Source organism: Plasmopara halstedii (genome assembly GCF_900000015.1).
Source record: "Plasmopara halstedii genome assembly, contig: Scaffold_110, whole genome shotgun sequence".
NCBI lineage: Eukaryota > Oomycota > Peronosporomycetes > Peronosporales > Peronosporaceae > Plasmopara > Plasmopara halstedii.
The window spans coordinates 1,277,243-1,295,464 of NW_020187031.1; the positions used below are offsets into that span (position 1 = coordinate 1,277,243).

At 44.3% G+C, this 18,222-nt stretch overlaps 4 protein-coding genes across 4 annotated transcripts; 2 read left to right on the plus strand and 2 right to left on the minus strand.

Moving 5' to 3' along the window:
• Positions 1–2,688: 2,688 nt before the first annotated feature.
• PHALS_14866 (uncharacterized protein) lies at positions 2,689–3,753 on the minus strand. The gene has a single exon (XM_036407582.1). The coding sequence runs from the start codon at positions 3,054–3,056 to the stop codon at positions 2,793–2,795; it is 264 nt and encodes an 87-aa protein (XP_036262984.1). The 5' UTR covers positions 3,057–3,753; the 3' UTR covers positions 2,689–2,792.
• A 74-nt stretch (positions 3,754–3,827) lies between these two features.
• Positions 3,828–4,085, minus strand: PHALS_00268 (uncharacterized protein; the record flags this gene model as incomplete). The annotated part of the gene is made up of 2 exons (XM_024729814.1): positions 3,828–3,855; positions 3,919–4,085. 2 exons carry the CDS (start codon positions 4,083–4,085, stop codon positions 3,828–3,830), a joined length of 195 nt encoding a protein of 64 aa, XP_024572314.1.
• A 5,561-nt stretch (positions 4,086–9,646) lies between these two features.
• On the plus strand, positions 9,647–9,865 carry PHALS_00269 (uncharacterized protein; the record flags this gene model as incomplete). The annotated part of the gene is made up of 2 exons (XM_024729825.1): positions 9,647–9,795; positions 9,838–9,865. 2 exons carry the CDS (start codon positions 9,647–9,649, stop codon positions 9,863–9,865), a joined length of 177 nt encoding a protein of 58 aa, XP_024572315.1.
• A 7,913-nt stretch (positions 9,866–17,778) lies between these two features.
• Positions 17,779–18,205, plus strand: PHALS_00270 (uncharacterized protein; the record flags this gene model as incomplete). The annotated part of the gene is made up of 2 exons (XM_024729836.1): positions 17,779–18,129; positions 18,197–18,205. 2 exons carry the CDS (start codon positions 17,779–17,781, stop codon positions 18,203–18,205), a joined length of 360 nt encoding a protein of 119 aa, XP_024572316.1.
• Between the last annotated feature and the right edge of the window lie 17 nt (positions 18,206–18,222).

Sequence of the window (18,222 nt, forward strand, 5' to 3'; positions counted from 1 at the left end):
AGACGACTCACGTCATTATTAGAGTGATTGGAAAAGACACAGCCAAGCAATTTTTAACAAAGTGCTTCACCATTATGGTTTGCCGGTAGCCATTGCATCAAATAGATATTCGCAGGGAACAGCAAGGTTTTGGAAAACATTATCTAATGTGCCTGGCACTCAATTAAATTTGCCAACCGCTTGCCAATCGCAAACCCATAGACGATTCACGTCATCATTAACGTCATTGGCGAAAACACAGCCAAGCTATTCCTTGGCAAAGTGTTTCACCAGTATGTTTGCCGAAAGTCATGGCATCAAACAGATATTCGCGGTATACAGCAAAGTTTCGGAAATTATTATCTAAGGTGTCTGGCACCCGATTGATATTGCCAATTGCTAGCCAATCGCAAACGCATGGACCGATAAAATGCGAAAATTGCGTTTTGAGCGACTTTATCTCAAGCACTTAAGCCAAAGTCCGCGGCGCTGGATTGAGAAGCCCCACTCGTCAAGTATGTGTTGATAGATGCTGTTTATAACTTTGAGTTTAATGTCACGCGCAGGGGCGCAACACGCCGATGCCAGAAGCAGGCGAAAATCTTAAGAATATGTACTAAATCATTTTTGTTGTTAAAAGCAACAGCGACTGCAGTTTATAAACTTGAACTGCGGCCGCGCTCCATCAGACCTATCGTGGTCTTATCAAAAAAACTGAGTCATATCAAATCTAACTCACCGTAAATACAGTGTTCTTAACGGCCATACTGAAGGCATACTACGATTCCACTCGTACGAACAAGTGTGACGTGAAGAGATCACCACAAAGCAGAGCGACGTCCTTACCACCCCACGTACCAGAGCTACCTTCTGCTGCAAATAAGTGAGCGCTTCTGATCCACTGGAAGCGGCTCAAGTCAGGCAGTGCGGTGGCTAACCAATCAAGTTGTGTGAATCTAAGCATCGAAAGCACTTAGTGACTCGCGGAGAGTGTGGACGTACCGCCACGACACAAAAGCCGGCCGCGGATGGGTCGACCTCCCTCGACACTGGTTATACGCTCGATGGACCGGCTGGTGTACTAGAGATGCAATCAGTTCCTGGTGAAGAAGAAAGGTTGCCATCAGTCTGAGAAACTTGTTTAAATCCTGAGGATCCACCCGGGCGAGATTGTACTGGTGTCGTGCCCAGTTTAAATTTTTCTTGGTGATGAAACACGATCGTCCATTACAGTGCGGTCTCCATGGTGGAAGGGGACCGATCTGTTATTTAAAACACCCTCGTCAGGATTCGTCGCAGCTGTCTCACTGGGGCGAGCCGGGCTGTAAACATCAATTTTTTGATGTGATGGTTTGACAGCTCGGCCTCACGTCGTACTTCGTACTTGGCGAAGTCTAGTTTCTGGCGGATGAGGCGGTGTATATCCCTCGTACAGCTCGCAATATCTGTCGTATGCTCGGCGGCACTTTGAGGTATATTCCTCATGTAGGTTATGGATGAAAGATACGCATGAACTAGCCTTGCGTTGAAAAAGTGCTCGCGGAAGTTTGTTCTCGTACTCTTCTTGCTCCGGGTGGGGGCGGACGGCCATTACGTGAAGACACATAGGAGCCCCTCCCCCGCCAACGCGACAAGCAACTTCGGATGGCTTGAAACTGTGATCTCAGTGTGATGTAGGAAAGTGTCGGTGTAACGATATCGTTCGTAGGAAAGAAAATCTGGGCTTCTTGAGCTTGGTCTTGATCGAACTGTACATCCTTATAGGCTCCACTGCGGGTTGTTGAAACAGTAACCGTTTATGGAAAAAGGCACGGCGTTCGTGACTAAAGCAGCGAAGAGGCTGAGCACAGTTGGCGTCACATCCTTCTTGAGATACGCTTTAGGCTGTGTATATCCGGGTGACGGTAAAGGTTTTTGTCGGGACTTGGATAGACACTGGGATTTTTCTCATATTAAAGCACCTTCGCATCCTTACCAAAATTAAAAACAAGGAGCTCGGCTCGGGGAGCAAGATCAGTGGCGTCGCATCGAAAGCATCATATTCGCGAATCCCGGACACCAATGCAACGCAACGACCTGGGTGTCTGACATTTATGAGAACAATTTTCAGATTTAGTTTTTTGGGGTTGTCGTCTCAAAGAAACTGGAGTGTAAGATCGCCCGTAAACACTACTCGTGGACTCTTAGAGTCGTATGCATTGCGTGGTAGAGTCACGCTATCTCGTTTCGCCGTCACACGGAGTGTCATTGTCAAGTCGATATCCTTACTCTCTTTTCACTATAACGTAAATTCTTTTATTTTGTGTTGATGAATTCGGCTGAAAACGCTGACCTTAAAAAGGCAACAACTTTTTTTGATATATACTCGTCTTCGGTCTCAATATGATCCAAACTTGACGGTATAGCAAAAAGTCAGAAGTTTCTAGCTGCGTTTTAAGCAAGCTATACCCGTGACTTTCAACAAGGTTAACTCTTATTCTACAGTTGATGCCGCTCGTTTCCAAGTATATTGTACTTCAAGCAGTGATGGTAAAAACACCTGTAGCTCAGTTGGCCTATGTTTAAATTAATTTTAAACGTTAAAACATTTTTTATTTGCTGAATCATTTAAAGTTTTAATGAGCATAAAATATAACTGACTTCTTAGATTTCGTAAGCAAGCGCCCAGTCGTTCTTATTGACAGGTGCAAATTAAAACACTAAGCGCTTGCTTACGACCACGCATGCCATGGAGGCGAGACCCACGAGACCTATGAGGCCAACTAAAATCCCCCCTACTGACCAGGGTGCACGAACAACACCAAAACTAAGTACTACTCCTCAATTACGTCATCTCCCAAATCATTTGTATCCTGCATTAAATTTTGGATCTTCCCTGCTGCATGGAATCTTTTGAGGATGGTTGTTGGATAAATGTCTGCAACAGCAATTGTATCGTTAGGTGCATCTTCCAAGGCGCACGAAAAATCACTTTGAAAGTCGCTGTCCAATACGATTGGGCACATGTCCTTGGAAGAAGCGATTGTTACCAGCGTGTTCAATGATTCGGCGCTCAGTTGGATCGACAACGTAAACATTTACAGGGCTATATGATTTTGTGGAGCTTTATCCGAACCTTCCTTCATGCCCTTCTTTCTTACAGCACCCCTGACAATGCTTGTTTTTTACCTTCTTCGGTTGCAATCGGTTTCTTCTCGCAGAATGAATTAGAGCGAGCTCGCAAAAGAGTTTCTCACATGTTGATGTGTACACAGAAACGCTCGGAAGAGCTAGTGCGAAGCCTGCGCACTGATGAAGGTATTTCCAGAAACCAAGAGCACTAGAGAATTCGGAGGGGATTATGCAAATAATATAGGTCTCAGCATTATACCAGACCATTATCTGTCGGCGTAGTTGCCCGTGTTCTTCATCAAACAAGCGCAAATAAAATAGAATGCTGATTCCGACATCGCTATGAGTGAGGTCAAATCCGTCTCAAGAGACGAAATTAAAAAAGTCGATATGATCGGTGCAAGAACAAGGCTAAAAGGAACAACGGCTGCTCACATCGTTGTAATAATTTTTTTAATGAATGGGCCAGTTTGTCATGATGACAGCTGTCGCAGGGGCTGAGAAATACGCTTCAGCCATTTAAAACAAAGTATCGTTTTAGACGCAGCTTATGCCGAAAACTCTCGTTCTGCAACTCGTACAAAGCAACAAGGAAATCGGCCTTACTCCTTCAGTGTACAATAAATATTTTTAAAGTGGATTTGGCACGAAGTACTGATGCGAACATTTTCTGCATTGGGCTCCATGCGTTTCGGCCACCTTCAGCAGCGCTAAGTACGAGCCATAAATATCATATTTCATCCCGGAGGCAAGGCAGCCACTTCGCTATCGATCTGTTAAAGTATACGACGATATTGTATGCGGACTTGGCTGCGATCTTGAACGAACCATTGATTACGTCGTTGACCAACAGGTCGACCTGGTGGACGAAACAAAACAGGAAGATCATCTTCGCCCAGCGTAAAGCTAAGTCCCTTCGCGGTCGACCCCAAAAATGTTTGAATTTCGGCATTGTTAGCAACGATAGATCCCGCATTACAACCTCCACTTTGCATTCTTACATGTATGACCAAACTCTCAAGCAGTTCAGCAATTGCTATACCATCTTAATATCTAAAAAAATTCCGCTTCGTAAAGCAGAGCACCATTCAGGCACATCTGAACAGCCAGTTTGTGGGATTTAGCAATATTTTTGCATGCATCAGTGAGCAGATTGACTTTTCTGCCATCACCTTGAACCATTTGGATTGTCAGCAGATGCTGCAGCAATATTTGTATCAAGAATCCTTCCACCGAATAGTCTTCAAAGGAGGAATTTAGCGCATTCAATGTGGCGAACCGAAATAGATGCAACGTGGGTTCTCGCTCAACAAACGCAGCAAGAAAATTGTTTACTACCTGGAACTCACGCAAAAGGTTATAGAATTTTTAATGGTGTTTCATGTGCTCTGGCATGAATGGTGTGGATCACACAAAATGGTGTATTGCCACAATTGTGTGGGATCCACAAGGTGGTATGACCACACAACGATATGGCTACACTAAAATAAGAAGTCAGTACGTGGCTGGAACAGCTAGTAGCTTATATCTTTACTAATAGAAAGATAGCAAAGATATAGTCGAGATCGACTGGCTTCCAACGGTCTTTAGGAACAGAGAGACTTTGCAGTGACACTTGCGTGTGCCGTGGGCTTCTCACGCGCTGAGAGACATTGCATGTCTTCACGTATCGTGCAACCCGCTTGTACATGCGGAGCCACTAAAATTGGACATTTCTGCCAGCACCGATTTGATATTACCAACGCCTATAGATTTAGAAATAGACAGCTTTTCCGCAATAAAATTGAGAAACATAGTTTAAGTCTTAAACGGAAGAGTAAATTTGCCCTGGGTTATGGTTGTAGTGACTCTTGGAGTAAGTGGATTGCGATCCGCTACACTCATACTGGTTCTAAGTATGGAACGAAGGTCACCGTCCTTAATTAGGTTTCCTCTTAGTACAAGAGCTACGGCAGCCCGGCTGCACTTGAAAGCATTCTTAGTCAATCTATACCTGAGTCATTACGACTGACCCTCGGCTTATAGTAGAATCGCTCACGACTTACCACTTTGCGGGCGAGTCGAACGTGAAAATCTTTGCTGCACTTAACTAATCGTCTCGACTATCCATTCTAGCTGATCAGTTCTCTGTCTCAGAATGTAGTGACACCATCCAATTTACTAAAGCTTCCTAGCGACGCGATTTTGAGCCGCTGTGGTTACTTCAAACAAGGTAGATGCAATTTTCAGATAGCAAATCCGGATCTTGGTTCATGTCAGCTTCGAACGCACGCCGTGGCTCTTGAAGAGAGCTGATGTATTATCCCAGAGCAGACGAGAACTTGCCGCGGGAGGTCCTGCTTCAGCCGATACGGCTCGAGCACTTTACTATACTTAAAACACGGGGTGGACGGGCACAAACACCAGGGCCGCTATCCGCACTTGGTCAGAAGGTGGGTTGTCTTCACTTTGTGAGCTCTAAGAAATTTGTGCTCTCACTTCGGCAGATTTTCTTGTTGACGTGGCCGCATCAGACATGGCGCATCATTGACCTTTATCTCTTTCAAAAGTGAGGCAAATCTGCCGTCACCGCGCACTTTTAAAAAGTGGGAGGCGGCAGATCTTGGGGCTATAAACCTCTACAGTGTCTGCGTCGTGATTTAAACTTGCCGATAAAAATCAAAGCATGAGACGACGATCTACGCCATTTGTTATGCTGATACTGGTTTGTGGGGCCTCAAAGGGTGGAGTGGCGTGATTTTTTTGCCCAATGCACAGACTGGGTCAGGTACCTAACAGCATTGTTGCCAGCTTCAAATGCAGAAAGGTCGTCTTTCCTGTGATCACGACGTAATATTAGCAAGAATTGGCGTGATTATAGCGCTTGGAATGAAGCAGACTGGGTTTCTCGTGCCAAATTCTGCTCGTCGGTAACGAGCCGAACATCATTGTGGTCTCTCCATTATACTTCTCGCCGATGAAAAAATATGTAGTCTGGGACGCATTCAGAAGAGAAGCTAAGCACAGTATGCGCCATCCAATGCACCAGAATTTCTCACTCTCTGAACTGAATCGTACCAGCTCTTCTACGCATACTTTCACCTAAATTCCACCCGCAAACCAAATTGATTAGCGTAATGATCACTATTTTACCAGCAAACTTTGCAACCGACGCGCTTCAAGATCTTCTCGAAGAAGAAACCAAAGTGTTCACTTTCCAGGTACTCTGCAAATCCGTTTAAACACCTTGTCCTCCTTGGTTGTGCGCAGTTTCTATTAAATACATTGCAAGTGTGATCAGCAGCGTTGCCCACATCTTGGGAAGTAGGGCTAGGCAAGTACTGTAATGTTGTGCGCATAACCCTAACATTTGGTACAGATACACTAAATACACTCGGACTTCACGGAGACCTGACGTTTTCACTCGTCAGGAATGGCAAAAACTATAAGTTTTAGAGTTATCACATCGAACGAGAAAAAAATATTGCTCGGTGAGTGCTATTTTTAGGTGGCGATACATTGAAAAGTAGGTAAGCACATGTGTGCACACGCGTGATGCGTGCCAGTATGTTCAAATCTCGTTGGATTTGACCGTTCGTTGAATCGGCCTGCCACTTATGGTATAATGTCTGCAGTTCATCATGATGGACGTTTTTGTAAATACTTTAGAGGAAAAGTCCTATAATAAAGGCATACCGAGTATTCGATATCTGACATATCTCAGCTTTAGACGTACCCAAGCCTCTTGAAGAGAAGCGATGCGCCGCAACAGTAAGGAAAATATTCAAAAGCGAGCACTTTGACCTCTACCTGTACTGCTCAAAGAGCAAGGAGTGGTCCACTTTCGTGAGGGGTAGCACCAAGCTAATCAGGGTACCTGGTGTATCGGAAGGGTCACCCATAGTTTAAGAAATTGTTAAGGTTTAAGGCTTTGCTTTGGCAATATTAGTCTTGCCATTTACGATCTGGCGCGTCCAAGAGGCAAGTCGTCCGCCGCATCGCGCTTTAACTAGTGTAGGAAGGCCAAATCTGTGGTGAGCTTTACCCTTTGCCAGTAGCTATTACAGCTGACATTTAAGCATGCTTAGCGAAAAATGAATGTACATCGATGACCTCGCCCTACAGTGCGTTTTGTAGAGTTTAGCACGAGCCCATTCTCAGCTGGCCATCAGCTTTTTTGTTAGCAAGAGTCAACACCGCTTGAAGATGAGCAAGACGGGCTCCGTTTGCAAGGCCAAGCTTGCTTTGACGTCCACAGCGAGAATAATAACTTTCCTCACTTAAATCGGGCCAAGAGTACACGGCTTGTGGGTGGGGAGATCGATGCGCAGTGGGCGCCTTCAACCCGGTAATCGGCTAGGGTATGTGATATCGAGTGAGGTCGGAGGTGACTCTTCAAAAATTGAGCATATTCTGCGACCGCTCTTATCGGTACCCGCTCTGAACCATTTGAATGGTGTATGAGAGGGGTATGGTGTGAGTACACTCTTGGAAAGCAGACAAGGAGCTAAGGGTGGAGTTACACTCAAAGCGTAGTGAAGTATTTTTGAACGCTATGCTTCGCGCTGAGTCGTAAGACGACAAGAATATGATCCCAGTGTGGTCCATATCTTGGTGAGGGGATGCCACGGAATAAGTGCTGTATTATCCGGTAATTACACCCTACCGTTTTGGTACAGATTTACAATTTTACGAATTGCCACATTGCTTTTCTGTGATGGTGAATAGTCATACGAACATCAGATTTCGTATGTAAAATATCGCGCGAAGGTTCGTACACGAAAGGCCCGCGGCATGGATGGGTTGGTGATTGAAGAAGTTAAGTGATATGGTAAAAAATGCGCATATGTTTTTGTACTACTTTAATCGATCTTATATTTACGTCATGCCAAGTTGGCTAATAGCTTAGATGCACTAGGGAAGATCGTTTTGGATCCTGTGTAAAGCGTCCGAATTGGTCCCCTAGCACTCATAATCACAGATTCTTCGAGTTGATACTTCATTTATGCTACGTGCATGGAAAACTTGTTGCAAAAAGATTTCTGTCAACCCATAATGAATAGATCCATAACCTTTACCCAGGGCGGAATCAAAATAATATGTAATACGGATAGTCAATTTGCTGTAAGCTTAAGCGTGACAGGTGAAGATATAGCTATGCTATTCTCGACACCATAACATGATCAGCCGGTAGCCACTGTGTCGAATAAAGATTTTTACTTTGCAGTGAAATTGTGGTTCAGGTGCTAGGCGCCAAATTAGCATCTCCGCTTTTGATCCTCAGAGAAAAAATAGTCATATGAAACACTCTACTTGCGTAGGGGGGTATTACAACGTGGTTGCCGTGCACATCGCACAAATATAACGTTCACATATAGAAATTATATCCTTACTCACAAAGATGTAGCACACTGCATTCCACACTTACTCATTCATTCTAAGATACTGCGCATAAGTGAAATTTACACCTGCAGATAACCCCTTCTGCACGTTATTGTTTATACTCCTGAGAGTATATTTGCACTGATATACCATCGCACGCGCCCATCAAATGGCTCAGCAGTCCTCCAAGGGACGCTGTGCTCCCGAGAAACCCGCGTCGAACAATTTGGTGAGTTCGTTATAGTGTTTTCGACTATAACGGCCAAAATGATATTCTGAGTCTTGCCCCTAAAGCACTTCCCGTATCCGCCAACACACAGCCGAGCCGTTCTCAAAGGAGAAGGCACTCCCTGCGCTCAGCCTTCTAGCTGCTCAAGCCAAACAATCTTTGACTTTTTGTATCGTCAATAATTGCTGCGATACTCCATCGTGAAGCTTAAGCTATAGCCCAGGTTTCTCTACTACAAGCGCAAGAGTTACGCCAATTCTTGCCGTAGCTACGACGTGATTACGGTCTGGAGCCGTTTAAAGTCGCTTACCGCGTTTGCGCGAAGCCCCTACACGTCTATAGGTGAGGACCTTTCGCTTACGCAAGAGAAAAACTGTGCATGAAAGTGTTGCTGTGCAAGCGCTAACAAGTAACTAGTCTTCAGGAGTATTGTCGATAATTTGTTGCAGCACCGATTAGAAAAAGCCGGACCCTTCATGAAGGATGTGCTTTTGGTACTAGAAGCTGGCAAAAGTACCGCTGAATACACGACTAGTTTGCGCTCTGGATGAATCAAACACGTCGCGTCATTGTCGTAATGCCAAAAAAGCTAGCTATCACATTATATGTCCGTATAGAGCGTCACGCTTCTTTGTGCGGAGTGCAACGCACAACATGGACGTCGAGGTAAGAAATCGATAACCTCAACTATTGCTGCTTACTGCTTCGCTCGTTTCCACACGACAGTTGAAATAGCTACGAACCAAAGATCCTAACCACCGCGAGGTAACCACCCCACACAAATGAGAAGCGCCTGTTACAAGCAACCTCGGCTCTTGTTCAAAATCATCAAAATCCAATAATGCACCATATTATAAGAGACACAGCACCTAGCAATCTTGACAAATTAGCACCTTGAATATCTATGAGATTTTTCATTCAATTCATCAAATATTGATGACAGTCCTGGTGTTTTTCTAAATGTCCATGATTTTGGGAATCACTAGGACAGTAAAAGTAGGACACTCCTCTTGCATCAAGCCCTCGAGTGTTCAGTTGTATTTACATATACGTCGGCTCTCTCCGAGGGCTCTACTTGAGTCTGAGGCTGAGATGAGCCAGATCTCAAATCTCTGGTAAGTTTTGCCACCTCGCTGCCTCTCTTGAAGCAATCACAGCAATTTGGATTTGCGTCACTGCAATTAAAGCAGAGAAGGCTCAGTTTCCAATCTGGATGATGCTGCTGCTTTGCTTTCGAGACACTTCTCAAAACCGACTGGTTCGCAAGAGTGGAATTCTGGGTTAGAGCCCAGAATTTATATACAAATACTGTGAAATGCTGAGCGTACGTTTAGTTATATTCAGTTCTTTTGTCGCTACGAACATGAGCGATCCGATGTAGCGCGGTCGCAACACAATCACATAGACCAAAGGCACTGCATGTGAAGATGAATTCGTTGCATTCAATAAACCCCTTTAGTCCGCAACATATTCGCGTGTATCTACCCTGCCTTTGAGTGCGGCATGTTGCTCTTATAAATCCTGGCCATCAGCCACAGCAATGAGCACCTTGCACATGACGCGCGATCTCATTTGGACATATCATTAATTTATATTTCGAAGTGTAGCCGAATATAATTTTAGTATGCCAAATTGAACCGACAGTCCACCCTCACTATTTCCAGAAACAATATGTAGCGATGTGTAATACAACAGAGGGTTAATGAAATCATCGACCAAATTGGGGTAAACGGTAAAGAGGGATTCTCAATTTTCTACAAAATGAACGGTCGGGAGCAACTCGCTCCGATGCCAAAGCTCACTGCAGAGGTCCTTTATAAAGTATTTTCCAAACGCGATCCACCCATTCTATCAGACCACTCGTTTCAAAAAGGGTTAGTAGTCGAAATGTCTAATCTAGTGCCGAGAACCTTGAATGATGTAATTAAAAGTTCGCAATAGGGAGCCAGTTTCTGTCCGATAAAATGGCTAACGGCAGACCATGTTGGCCGAGCACTTTATCGACGAACAGCTTTGCTGTATTATCACCGACCACGTTATAGCTTACAAAAGCGAGGTCAATTATCTTGCTCAGACGGTCTTCAAATACCACAATACTTGTACTACCAAATACGTCTTTTGTAAGACAATATAGTCCTCACACCAAACCAGCTGGCCGATTAAGTGTACCGTCGCACGCAATGAGAGTTTGATCCGCTGGTCCCTTGCTTACCCAATTTTACATGTTGATTAACAGGCACATAGCATCCACCGAGCAGTATGTAGTTTCTCCTCCGAAGTGACCACCATAACTTGTCGTTTAAACAGGTCATTTCCTGTTCCATCATCGTGAGACACCATTACAGGCCAATAGGTGATGTGAGTGAGTGCTGTTATTTATCCATCTTTGAAATAAGGCAAAAAGGTGAGGCGTGCAATCGCGAGCCTCGACAACGCGACATCTGAGTTTTCCAGCCTCTAACCTTTCAAAGCTTTCATCAACTTAACATATGTTGCGTTTGACCCGAACGCTGTGCATATAGCCTTTACAGTTGGCGATATCATTAATGAGACATCGTGCGAATTGTAGTCGGAGCGACACGAAAGCGCGTTCACCACTGCATACATGACCCCGACGGTGTGGTCTACAGAGACATATAAGCAGCCTGTCATTTCTTAAGGATATGTGACTATGACGCCGCCGTCTAAAACACTGCATGATCACTAAAAAATGCAATCGGGATGGTAGAATTTCTTCACCATGTCGTGGTCCTAATTTTACAAAAAATCGAGTGGATCTGTAAGATCTAAAATTCCAACTGTCCAAATTCTTGCGCTAAATGCTCTGCGAGTGTCTGTAATGACAGATTTATTGACGCAAATGGCAATTTGAGCTCTTCTTGGGTATCAACTGTATAATTTGGTAATAGAAGCGGGTTAGAAGAGTTGTGCAGCCCCTAGACCTTCTCTGTCACTCCAGTCAGAAGTATATAATCTACCCGTGAGATTTCAATGTTATACACGGTGTGCTCAGCACGTGCTAATGCTGACTCAGCAGTACTGATAGATTGTGCCGATAATGAGACAGCCTTTTATAAGCTCTGACGTAGAGGCTTTACTACTCCGCCCTTCAGCTCCACCAGTCTTGACACTGCATATTGCGACAGTCAGTCGCTTCCACCCTCTACCATCCCTGGCGTAGGACACAATAGTACACATCTGTTCCATATCGACCCGCTAGAGACAAACTCTAGCGCTAACAGCATGCATTTGGCCTTTCTCATTTTCTTGGCTTTATAATGTCGGAGACGTTGATATCAATAATCAACAACCCTTGGCCGAGAGCTATACTTCTCTTGGAGTGATTTGTTGGATTTGTTGTTTAGGTGCTGGATCCAGTTGACCACGACATCATTAGGTTTATAGGTATAGTATAGCCCGATTATTTCTGAGTAGACCGCATTTCGCCTATTCAATGGATGTTTTCTGGAATTTTTGGCTCGTCCTCCCTCCTTGCAAGACGTACGATGCTTCGTACATCTCGGCCGAAGTCAGAGAAGTTACAAAAGACGAAGATATTTTGTGCTACCGCGGTCTAAACACCTGCGGATACCGCAAAGCTGCACAGCGGGTTAGTCATCTTTCTCCTAAGCACAGCATGACTAAGATTTATCGCCTCTGATGCGCTCAAAGAAATGTTATTTACATTACCAAATCCTGTCTAGGCACGGATCCTGTTCTTCGAATTATTTACAAGCCCATCGCTTCCTCAAAATATGTAAGCTGGTCTCAGTGCAAGTTGTATTTGTTCGGATTTTTTTCAAGAATATGATACGTTCTTACACCTCTGGGCGAGGGTTAGACGCCGTTGCGGTGATAATGACTGTTAGCACCCAGACATATTTTTCTTTCCTCTCTGAAGGGTAATCAAGAATGTCAAATATAACTGATACGTGTTACCAGTGCGAACACCCGCAACATCTGATACTATAAATCGTATCACCTTGGACCTGCTCCTATAACCGTCGTATTGCACGTGATTGCAGATCTCGCGCGAGACTTTCCAGCTTAACGATGTAACTTGACGCGCTGTGGCTCCGTGGAGCAGGTAAAATCCAAAGCAGCTACATTTTCTTGATTCATAGCGAGATATTTTCTCCACCATGCCGCTCAATATTAATCACCCAATGATGGAGTAAATCTGATTTTATATCGACAACCGATTGGAGCATTTCTCGATGTCTCAACTGCACGTCAGTTCAACCCGCTTCCAATCGTTTAGTGGCAAGTTCTCCGACCCCACCGGGCCACAAATGAATAACATTTTATTGAGCTAGTCTTTATATCCCGTGGACAGGTATTTACACATTGCATGTTTAGTCGCCGCAAAGATATTTTTATCGAAGGATTGGTTGCAAGCGCATAAATTCTTTCAAAGGAGCTGCAATGCACTTATTTGGGATGAAGATCTGGCTGTTAGAGTTTGCGTTAACGAATACTTAAACAAATGGCTTGAGTGCTCCTAATAGGAACGAAGCCGAGAGTCTTTAAAGTTATCGCAACGCTAGCTTGCTTCGCGGTATCAAGAGTCTGCAAATTTATAGTATTAGCATCGCTTATAATAATATTGCCTCTCTTTGCTAACGTGCGGCGAGTAGCCCATCAAGATCTTTGCATGGACCAAAACTTTGGTAGGTATGATTACTCAAAATGTTTTCAGTGTAAAAACAAATGTTCCGTTTCGTTTTAGATACAATTGTACCAAGCATAAGTGGACGCTAATCAAGATTATATAACTTGCCTTATTCTGCCCCTCACACACAACGAGGACGTAGAGGTGACAATCCATCACTGTAAGGTGACGCTAGTTTTAGCTTCTGATAGTCTTCAAGATGGAGCTGCAACAGCCACTGACCAAGTATCCCAATTATGCAAAGGCGGTCGTCTCCCGCTGGTGAAAGGCGCGCAGTGACGGACGAGAGCGTCTCCTTTTCGTAAAAGATAAAACCGAGGGTGTGTCAGAGCGTAAGGAGCCACGTTACAGCAGAGTGGAACTCAAACTTATAAAATATGTAAACAGTGGGCAGCTACTATTTATAGCTCTAGTGAACCCACCAGCACATCAAATGTTTGAGTGAAAGTGAAACATCTCTTGCTGATCGAGAAGCGCCGGAGAAAGAGGACCTCCCACGCCTATTTCTCGTCAAATCTTTGGGCGGTGGCAGTACTTTACTCTCTTCGAAAATCAAGGCTTGTGTTGCTGCTCTCGAGGCTAAGATGAATCAGATCTGTATCTACTCTCTACTATTCACAATTGCATTGCCTGCCTTATAGCACCCAAAAAAGTTCAAAACCGTCACGGCATTTGGAGCGAGGATAGCTCAGCTATACAGGATGACCGAAACGTTAATACGAGTGCAACAACGCTCTTCAAATTTGATGGATCGTAATCGCGGAATGGTGGTATGGCTTTTGCAAGCTAACGTAGAACACATGATGTTTGCAGTCGCTTCGGGTACGAAGAACGCATGATGTGCTCGCATTCACGTTTGACATCTTCATAGTATAACTTCATCCATTTTTTTCTACGACGGTGTGCGGTCCGATACAGCGCGGTCGAACTTGTCGTATCGACTGCAGACACTGTGTATGTAGGTTGATTAATTGTAATCTGTAAAAAAATTGCCTACAACCATTCTCGTGTGTGTTTTGCCTGCTTCCGGCATCGATGTGTTGCTTTTGCTTGTCTTGGCTCTGTGCCGTAGCGCCGTGCACCCTGCGCATGACGCTTGATAACACCGAAGTAAAGACACATTTTTGGCTACAAAATATAGCCGAGCTGATTTCAGCAAGTCGATTTTGACCACCACTCTCCACTAAACGTGGGGCAAATTCGCGGTGGGTCCAAAGCTGTGGCTTGCCTTATCATATATATAATTTGGGTACAACATATCGATCATGTACTGCGTCATTCAGCGTATACTCAGTGATTGGAAGCAACTCACTCCAGTTCCCCGCAAATACTTGAAAGGATATCGTTACATCTCAGATAAACTGTCCGTTGGGACATGTGTTTCCGAACCAATCAGGTAACGAGCACCTTAGCGAATGTTTACCAAAACCTCTCTAGAAAGCGGAGATCTCTAGCACAATACTTTGTCGCGAAGCGGCTTGGATGTATCCTGACCTGGCACATTATCGTTAGCAGCAGCAAGGTCATTTATCTTGCTCAGACGGTCTTGAAAACCATGATACTGGTTATATCGAACGCGTCCTATGAAGGACTGAGACTGAAGTGCATACAGATGAGCTTTTAGCACTTTGTCGGAACCGGCAGGCTGGCCAAAACGTGTTGCCATCAGTGATGAAAAATTGATCCGTTTGCAGTAAACACACGTGCACAAATATGTGATTATCCAATTATACATGTAAGGCAACCAATACATGGCGATGACATAACAGTATGCCTTTTTCTTCCGAGATGATCGCCAATATGTACACTGTATCTCATTATGTGATTGAAGTCCTTATTGTGATGTACCAGTATTAAGAGGTGACAGCAAGCTTTTGGTTGAGGCATAGCGGTGTACATTGAGCAATTGACATGGGTCTCGAACTCTTTGCTTCTAAAAGCTTCAGGAGCGCGACACATACTGCGTCTTGTCTCTTCTACAGGGGTAGTACCTAGTCTTTTGTTCGACCTCCTAGCTTGGAAACTGCAAGCAAGACGCGCTCATGTTCCATTTGAATCATGGCCGAGTCCATGGACACCGCAATAATCTCATTCGAAAGGATTTTTATTGTCCCTGCCATAAGAAAGCTGAATCTCGACATGAGCGGCCTCGCAGTGAATGCAATTTGTACTTCAACTAGCGCCCGGTCGGGGCTGTCCGGTCAGTGCTTAATCATAACTGGTCACACGAGCGATGATCAATTCTGGTGCCAAGACCTCCAGCTCTTTGATCACTTCAAATTACAAAGCGTGAAAAATTACTGATTCTTTGCATGCGATAAATGGGCAAAATACCATCTGTAGGTGTAACATCTCTCAAAACTATGATTGTGTTTAGGCGATAGTATTTTGTTGTATTAAAAATCGTACTTGATGAAAAATGTAAGAAACAGACTGATCTTTAAATGTCAGATTGTCCAAGCATTATAACGTATGTCCAGCCATGTAAATTATATTTTCTTATCCGTCCTGGGAATTCTACTCATTGCCGCTTCTGATGCATAATATTTTTTGTAGTTCTGAAAGAAACTCACATTGTAATCAAAGACGTAAGTAAGGAAAAAATATTCGTTTGTAATGATCTCTTAATTTATGAATAAATTTGAATCACGACGATATGACTCCGTGACGGAGACTTCCATGGTATATGTGGGCTGTTATACTCACGTCTCAGCAATACAGGCAGGTATTAATAATACTGGATACAGAGACACGAAACAAATGTAAGCAAAATCAATCCTGAATATAAATAAATGTTATCCGTGACAAAGCAGAACAAACTAGATAAGTAGCGAATTTAAAGTCTCCCAGTTTCGGACGTACGAGCTTGATGTTTTAGCGTTTGTTCATACGGACTCGCTTCATCTTTACTATCCACTTTAGGTTAAGTAGGGAGGCGATGAAGAGTATTTGATTGAAATATTAGCGTTTAACTTTTATAGAAATTCTGTTCTGCTCTTGCTTCTGATGGAGGAAATGGGTATCATAAAGCGCTATGCAGTACCTTTTTAAGCTTTTGATAATACAAATAGTGAAATTTCTTTTCGTTTTGCACAATTGTACAGAGGTGTTAGGTGTGCGTAAAGAACGGAATCCCGTTACAGAGTACACTTTTGTTCAAGCGAGTCTAGTCATTAAATACTTTGAGGGCTCTCGGCTCTGGTTCAAGCATTCTCGCTGCAAGATGCACGGCAGCTCGTCGCATTTGACGACAAAGTCTTGATAAATTGTTTCTTCTGTAAGGATTGGACGCGAGTTGTTTATCTCTTCCTTTCATACAATTAAACACTCTGATCATGCTATTTCTAACGCTGATCCCGAACACATGAGACAATTGGCGGCCCAAGAGCCGAAAGCGATGAAGGATTGCCTCTAGAAACGTTGTATCCAGTCGTCGGTGGAAGCACGACCTGCTCTCATCGTGAGACCGCTTGTGTTAAGCGTCCATTTATTTAAAAGCAAAGACGGGTATTTTGCTGTCTGGGTGGGAAATGCAAAATTGACCAGATGCTCCATATTGAGCACGTCGCACAAGCAGACTCCGATCTAAGAAGTTACTTTCGAAAATGGGGACTAATGTGCTGCACCGAGATGAAATCTCAACTACATGAGAGAGTTGCAGCGAAGTGTACAGCTACATTGACTGCGGTTTGGTCGAAAGACGTAGTGTGTAAGCGGGTACTTCAAATATTCTGGTGCGGTTATTGCAAAATGCAATTTAAACTGCTACTAAAGTATTTCTTAAATATAGACAACGTAACTTCGTAAACCAAAACCCACATGAGATACGTGGGATATCAGACTCCCGTTAGCCATGTAGTTAGTTTTATCATGGGATGTAAGGAATCGTAAAAAAATGTATCAGTTCAAAACTCATAAATGTATTGCTTTTACGATAGACGATCAAATCAAGAACATGAGACTCTCTCAGCTCACTCTTAAGGTATAGCGTACAAACCCTGTCTTTAAACGTTAAATTTGCGGAATCTTTGATTTTAAGCTTCCAGTTTACAAGCTGAACAGTGAACGGGTTGCACACTGCCAAAGGAGACAGAAACACGTCCAGAAATCAAGAGATTTTATCGCTGCAGACCCTCTTCAGAGAGAGTATTTGAACAGGTACGGATAAATTGCGGTAGGTGCCGTACCAGACTTAGCTGGAAAACGGATCCGGATACGATTATCCGGGTGGCCGCGGTTGAAGTGGCCTGAGGGGTCGCGTGGGTTTCTCTGGGCTTCGGGGGGGGGTCTCGGTAGGTGCATATTCTCGGGGATAGGTGCAGAGAGAATGCCTTGGTTCTAATACGTCAGTTGCTCTTTTACCATCCACATATCAACAGGTTTAGCGAGTCGCGCTAGGGGAATAACGATACAACGCCAAGGAACAATGGATCAACAACGCGAGGACATGCTGGTGCTCTTGGACAAGGCCAAAGTCCAGTGGTTCAGCAGCTTTCCTCCAGTTTGCGACGGCGAAGAGATCGATTGGCGTCAACGCAAGTGGCTTCTGCGGACGACGTTCAAAGAGTATGGAATCCTCGACATCGCGGAGGGCAGGCTCAAGAGAGACCAACCCAGCACTGCGGAAGGGATAGCTTTTGATCGCCAACAGTGCAAGATCCAGCGCATGATCGCGTCGGCGATACCACCACACCGCTTGCAGCAGGTTGACCACTTGGAGACCGACACTGAAATTTGGGCGGGGGTGAACGAGATCTACGAGAGGCGCATGAACCCGGTGATCAAGAAGAGCATCATTCTCCGGAAGTGCGGTGAGCTTAAGGAGCTCAAGTGCTCGCCAACAGGCGATGTGAGCATTCACCTGGCCAAG

What these genes read in the sequence shown, in the direction of transcription:
- PHALS_14866 (XM_036407582.1), bottom strand. Translation starts at nt 3,056, where the DNA reads ATGTTTACGTTGTCGATCCAACTGAGCGCCGAATCATTGAACACGCTG.